This window comes from Penaeus japonicus, unplaced genomic scaffold (genome assembly GCF_977035675.1).
Source record: "Penaeus japonicus unplaced genomic scaffold, GWHDUDI00000001_assembly GWHDUDI00000020, whole genome shotgun sequence".
NCBI classification, from domain to species: domain Eukaryota; kingdom Metazoa; phylum Arthropoda; class Malacostraca; order Decapoda; family Penaeidae; genus Penaeus; species Penaeus japonicus.
In genome coordinates, this window is record NW_028234422.1 from 19,682,197 (window position 1) to 19,689,696 (window position 7,500).

Sequence of the window (7,500 nt, forward strand, 5' to 3'; positions counted from 1 at the left end):
TTCGCAGTCAGATCTTTCAAAGTCGATATTAATTTCACCTGGAAATCCACCTCCAGGAAACTGTCGCAAATATAACGCAGTGTTGTGGGAATACGCGTTAATAAAGAAGAAAAATGTATTTCAACTCCCAGACAGTACATCTAAAGAACAGAGATAGTAGATCCATGAATGCAAATGATTTATCTAGAGAATACACAGTAGACCCCCCCCCCTTCCCGTTCCCTCACCCTACAAAATGTGCCCCGAATCGGAACTAACCCTGAGTGCCCTTGCCCCACAGGTCCAAGAGAAGCGGCCGGCGCCCTCCCGCGGATTCTCAGTCCGGGATCTCCTGCAGCTCCACGACGCCCCCACCCCCTGCTCAGGTAAGCTCTTTTGGATTTCGTGGCTCGAGTTTCGTCTGTGATGATCCAAGCTTGTATTCGGCGATTCTTTACGCCCATGCCGTCAAAAAAGGGATCCACAGTATATGTAAAGAGAGGACGCAAAATGTGTCCGGGTTTCCATGATAAGATGGAGGAGAAATGACGGGGTTATTGGAGCTTATAAAAACGATCACCGTGAAACGCGGTATCCCGAACCCGTAGAGTTTTCACAACTGGAAGTGGAAAGGTAGAATGAATGCGGTAGAATGAATGGTGGCGTCTCTCTTTCTCTCCTCACTGTCATCATGTCACAGCAGTTCAGTGTTCAAGGCGGGTTACATGACGCGCTGTTCAATACAGCCTATGGGCGTGACGCGTTGAATGTACCGAAGCTATATCGTGCGGCCGGGATGACTACTGCGCTCTCTTCAGACTTCCGTCGTAACAGATCTTTGACATAGACTTTTCTTGCAAACGAGGAACAGTTAGTGTAATCGCTCAGATAAAGATAATGAAAAGATGGCAGTTTAGCGCTGCTCACAAAATAATTTTCTTAATCCTAAAGGGGTCTATAATGACGAATTTATTTGTGGCAAAATAATGACATCGGCAAAGGTAATGGTAAAAGAATTGATAATATCGATAGTAATGCTAAAAATGTCACGGACAATTGTCACAGCCAGAACAATGACTATGATATTGATATGATTATGATGATGCTCAAAATGATAATAATGGAAATAATAAAGGGGTGTGATAATAGTCATTATGATAATGATAGTAATTACATTAATAAGGGTAACAACAATTATATTGATAGTAATCCTAATTGGGATAAAATGAAGCTAATTACAACTGTAACAATGGAAATGACTGTAATGATAATTATGCTGATAATGATAATGATATGAAAGTAGTAATATTGTTATCATCTTCATCCATATTACTGTTAGCGCTATAAATACAGATATTATTTATTTTATCATCGCTACCATTGTTTGGATTCGATTACTTACGAATAGGAGTAGTAATAATGATAAGAAGGGTAATGATAGTGGTAATAATAATAGTAGTAATGATAACAACAATGATAATGATTATAATCATAACAATGGTAATGAAATAACAATACTGCTACTACTGCTAATAGAAAATATGATAATGATAATAATAGTAATTATGATAATGGCAATTCTTTTTCATTGTTATTATTATCATCATTATTATCATTATTACTCTCGTTTGCATTGTTATTGTTATAATTTTTGTTATTATTGATATGATTATTTTTTGTTATTTTTAATTTTAGCAATTATTTTTTTATTATTTGTAATTATTATTTTTATTATTTTTTATTATTATATTTTATTATTTTATTATTATTATTATTATTTTATTATTATTATTATTATTATTATTATCATTATTATATTATTATTACCATTTTTTATTTTATTTTTAATTAGTTGTTATTAGTTTTTTATTAAAGTTTTTTTTCATCATCACTTCTATTTTGTCTTCCTCTTTATTATCTTTTATTTCTTGAGTCCTTCCTTTTTATCATCCTTTTATTATTTTTAATTCGCTGTGTTTTTTCGTTCTTATTCCTTCTCCTAAATTTTTATCTCCGATCTTTCCCCTTCCTTCCCTTCCTCGTCCTTCCTCCCTTCTTCCCTCTTTTTCTCTCTCTCTCTCTCTCTCTCTCTCTCTCTCTCTCTCTCTCTCTCTCTCTCTCTCTCTCTCTCTCTCTCTTTTCTTTCCCCCTATCTTTCTCCTTCCCTTTGCTCTCTGTGTTGTTCCTTTCGATCTTTTCCGTCCCTTCCTTCTTTTCCCTTCACTTTCTACTTCCCTTCCGTCCCCTTCCTTCTTTCCATCTTCCCTCCTCTCCTTCCCTCCCTGCTCCCCTTCCTTCCCTCCATGCCAGGGCCATAAATTACTTTAGGTAATTACTGGGTCTCCATTTATATTTCCAGACGATCAGGTTGAGTATATCGTCAAACCTGCGTCGCCTTGGAGCTAAAGAATGAGAGGGAGAGGGAGAGGGAGAGGGAGAGAGAGAGAGAGAGAGAGAGAGAGAGAGAGAGAGAGAGAGAGAGAGAGAGAGAGAGAGAGAGAGAGAGAGAGAGAGAGAAATACACATAGAATGGTAGATAGATAGATACTCATAGGATGGTAGATAGATAAGTAAGTAGGTAGATGGGTAGACAAACTGGCGGTTAGATAGACAGACAGGCAGGTAGATAAACAGACAGACAGAGAAAGGCTATTAAGCGACCGAAGATCTCAAGATACAAGAATCAATTTTTTTCCCTCGACACTCTCCCGAGCGGCCGATGGAGCGTCGTTTTCGGCATATCACGGGCGTGTATGCAAACACCAAGGTCGTGTATGTAAATAACCTTCCCCCTCCTCCCCTGATACGAGACTCTCTTCATCTCCCCCCTCGCCCTCCTCTCCCCCACCCCCTCCACTCCCTCCGAAACGCCCCATTACGCTTCGTTCTTGACGCGATGATAGCCCGGCATTTTCCGCTTCGTAGCCCGTGGTGAGGTCTTCCCACGTCTTTCTCCTTCCCTCCCTTCCCTCCCCTTACCCTCCCTTCCCTCCCCCAACCCTCCGTTTCCTGCCCTACCTCTCCCTTCCCTTCCCTTCCCTTCCCTTCCCTTCCTTACCCTTGCCCTTCCCTCCAGCCCCAGAATCGCACGACAAGCGGCTTGATCCAGTGCTCTTTTCTGTCCTTGTTGAAACTTTTAACTTTGTCCCTGAGAAAGATCTTGCTCACGTCCCCTAAAAAGGCCTTGCCCTGCCCCTACCTCGCGCTAAGCCTAGCTCTTACCCCTGGCCAGTTGAAATGTTTACCCAGTAAGAAACCTCGCCGGTCCATCTTAGCCCATGGTTAAGGTGTTTCTTTTTCCTTGGCCTCTTCATCATCACCATCTTCTTCTTCCCGTTCCTTTACTTCTCGACTGCAACACATATTTGGGAAGTGTCGAATCGAAAACTTTTTTCCGTAAGCTCAATGGTTAGTTGCTAAATAACTTAAGTAGACACCAGCGAAAGTAACCTTTGAATATATATATTGTTTGATATTTATAGGACGCAGTATCATGCGACATTCAGCGAACTGGAAAAAGCGAGAATTCCGTCGAGAAATGTTGAGATTCTCATTCTGACTGATTCAGTTGTTTGGTATATTTAAACAATCTTTGATATAGAGCTGATGAGTAGGAATGCCATGAAGCTGACTTGGTCCTCTTCCTCCCCAGATCCCGCCGATGAGGACGGCACGACAGAGGCGCCCGCCAGCCCCTCCGGCCGCGGGATGCACGAGCCACACAGCGCCGTGCAGGCTGCGGCCGACTCGACGGAGCAGGCCGCCGCTAGCATCACGGCGCCTGAGGAGGACATGGAAGCCCTCGAGGTTGACGACTGCACCGAGGAGGACATGGAGGCCACGGGCCGCAAGCGCAAGCGGAGGATCCTGTTTAGCAAAGCGCAGACCTACGAGCTGGAGCGGCGCTTCCGCCAGCAGCGCTACCTGTCCGCCCCCGAGCGCGAGCACCTGGCCTCCCTGCTCGACCTGACGCCCACGCAGATCAAGATCTGGTTCCAGAACCACCGCTACAAGACCAAGAAGATGATCCGGGAGCGGGGTCTGGACGGGCCGCTGCCTCCGCTGGGCTCCTCGCTGGGCACCTTCTCGCAGTCGCTGCGCTGCCTCGCCCCCATGTCGGGCCTCGGCCGCGGCGACACCACCATCACCTCCCCGGCGCACAGACTCCCCGACTACCTTCTCCCCGGGGAGAGGCTGCCCGGCCTGGAGTGCCACGCGCCGCCCCTGCTCCCCCTCGGCCTGCCCCACGCCCAGTTCCACGGGCTCCTGCCCTTCCTCCCCGTGTGCCCCTTCCCGCCGCCGTCCCTGCCCACGTCGCCGCTCCTCGCGCAGACCTCGAGCCCGCTCCGCACCTCGCTGGCCTCCACGCTCACCTCGCCGCCCACCTCGCTCTCCTCCACGACGTCCCCGTTCGCGCCCCCGGCCCCCACGTCGGCCGCAGAGGCCTCGACGGTGTGCTCCACCTCCAGAAGCGTCGGCGCGTCGCAGGAGGTGAACAGAGTGCTGTCGCTTCCTCGGCCCAACTCCCTCAGGCTGGAGGGCGTGTGCTGGTGAGGGGGCGCGCGAGCGAGAGAAGATTTCGCACGGCAACTTTCCTGAAACTTATCAGGGGGATGGAAGTTCTCAACGGCGGCGATGACAAACCGCCGACGCTCGCGGAGTGAACGCAGTGCACGGAGGGGGTGCAGCGGGGCGTGTCTTCGCACACACACTCACGTAACGGTGGAGAGAGGAACCTACCACAGTGTATGATCACGAAAGCCTTTCCAAGAGGAATGACTCAGATGCGATGTGACCCGAACGCTGAGGCGAAGTCAAAGAAGTCAGCCAGAGACCCGAGGGATCCATTCGGGGTAACGGCGGACGTCAGGAAAGGCGAGTTTGGATACAGAAACTCACCCGACCCTCCGCCCACGCCCACGACCTGGCTACCCTCGCTTTCCCTTGAACACACTTGCCTCTTGCGTTGTACCAGAGAAAAAATAGTGTTCATTCAGTGCTGGCCATCGTGAGACCCGAACCGGGTCGTAAGATCAAGCACGGTCAACCCTCGGCCACGGCTGTGCTACTTGGTGTCCGCCGTGATTCCAGTGACAATGTATGAGAAATAAAAGAAAAAAAAGTCGATGTTTGCAATTTGTCTGGGAAATATGGATCCCAGTATTCAACAGACAACGATATAAGTGAAAAGTCAGTGAATTCAATGTATCGGAGGAAAGTAAGGATCCCAAATATTAATGAGGCAACGACAGAATAAGATAAGAAGAAAGTTGCAAGTTCGCGGTGACAGAATGGATGGAAACTAAGGGTCTGGTATTGATTGATCAGGCAATAATGCATTCTATCATTTGGGTCCATTATGTATATAGTAACGGTGGTTCTGTTTTGTGCAAATGGATGTACAGTAGAATTTAAGAATGTTGTAGATTATTATTAATGATGATGTTTTAAAACTTCCATGTCGATTTTCATTTCCTTCAAAAGCCAAACCAAATATATACAAGCATTTATAAACACAAATAAAAATAACCAAAAAGAATAAATGCAATGAAAATAATTCAAGGAATAAGCAATGACCTTACCGAATTTATTGACTCAACCAAGGTTAAACAAAACATTAACTGCTCAACTAGCCATTTACAAATTTAATGAGTTGTACAGAATTTTGCCGAAAGAACGAAGTAAAATGAAATGAAGAAATTAATTCACAAATGATGCTATAAAATGAACTTAAACGCATTAAATACTTAAATAGAATTATCTTATGTAAAGTACAGACTTTATAGAGGGTTCAGATTGTAAATAAATTGACCATATAAATTCACTAATAGATTTAAAGCCGCTTTATTAGTTAAAGAACCGAAGAAATGGAAAGTAAAAACGGAACTATTTTTACGTCCGCTTTATATTGACCGAATTCTGAATGTAGAAGTTTAGTGATGGCGATGGTGAGAACAAGCCACGATAAAGCTAAAAAGGCTGTCAAAAACTAGTAATAATAAAATAGCAAGAAGACAATAATAGCAAAATTAGTAGTAAATGGTAACGATACTATTTTCAGACAATGATGGCGCTACGACTACTGCTTCTGACTATTACGACTACTATTACTACTACTACCGTTAATGACAATAATTGTAACAATGATAATGACAATGATGATAATGATAGTAATGAAAATAATGAATATAATGATACTGATAATGATAAGTTATAATAGTAATAATAGTAATGATAGTAATAATAGTAATAATGATGATAATAATAATAATTATGATTATAATATAAGAATTGAAAATAATAACAATAATGATAATAATGATAGTAATAGTATAAAGTAATGATTATAATAATAATGACTATAATTACAATTATAACAACAACAGCAACAAGAATAACAATGATAACATGCATGTTGAGAATGACCTCAATAACAACAGTGACCTCAATACTAATAATGATAATAACAAAACAGCCATAAAATTGATGATAATGATAACAGTTATGACAATGATTATGATAGCATGATAGTCTTGATGGTAATATTGATTGAAATGATGAGGATGATATTGATGATGTCAATAAAGAAGATAATCATGATAATAAAATCAATAATGAAAATAAAAAGAGGAAAGTCAGTGTTAAAACATACACAAACAACACGACAGTTTTTTTTAAGAATAACAGTAACAATATTGATGATATGAATAATGATAATGACAATAACAATAATAATAATAAAGGTAATCGTAATGATGATAATAACAATGATAAGTAATGACAGTAACGTCAGTCATAACAATGATAATGATGATAATAGCATTACATGAGTATGATGATATTAAAGATAGAAGTAATAATAATAATAATAATGATAATGGTAATGATAATGATAATGACAGTAATGATAACGATAATCATCAAGAAAAAAATAATAATGATAATGATAAAAATATTGATAATCATAATAATTATAATGATAACAATAATAATAACAATGATAGTCATAATAATGATACCAATAATAATGATAGTAATAATAATGATAATGATAATGGTAACAACAATTTTGATGAACACAATAATTCAAATCATCATTATCATTATCATTGTTATAACAATGATGGTGATAGTACTGATAACAATAATGACACCGCCACTATTATCACCACCTACAACATCAATGATAATAATAATAATGATATCAACAAAAACAACAATAGTGATAATGATAGCAATTGCATTGATTAATATAGTGATAATAGCAATGATAGTCTTGTTGATGATTATGATGATAATACCAATAACAATAGTGATGATAATAATTATAAAAATAATTATAATGATAATGATGATAATGATAACAATGATGATAATGATACTGATAATATTGATAATAGTAGTAATAATGATAATAATAACAATGATAATAATAATAATGATAATAATAATAATAATAATAATAATAATAATGACAATAACAATAATAGTTATAATGATAAAAATATGTATGATAATAAT

The 7,500-nt window shown here is 40.5% G+C and overlaps 1 protein-coding gene across 1 annotated transcript in view; it reads left to right on the forward strand.

Moving 5' to 3' along the window:
• LOC122244670 (uncharacterized) overlaps positions 1-5,433 on the forward strand; it is a 5,939-nt gene extending 506 nt beyond the window's left edge. Inside the window, exons 2-3 of the mRNA XM_086548068.1 lie at positions 281-365; positions 3,632-5,433. Of these exons, the coding sequence (XP_086404194.1) occupies positions 281-365; positions 3,632-4,533 (987 nt within the window). The 3' untranslated portion in view covers positions 4,534-5,433. The remainder of the gene's footprint in view (positions 1-280; positions 366-3,631) is intronic.
• Positions 5,434-7,500: the final 2,067 nt, after the last annotated feature.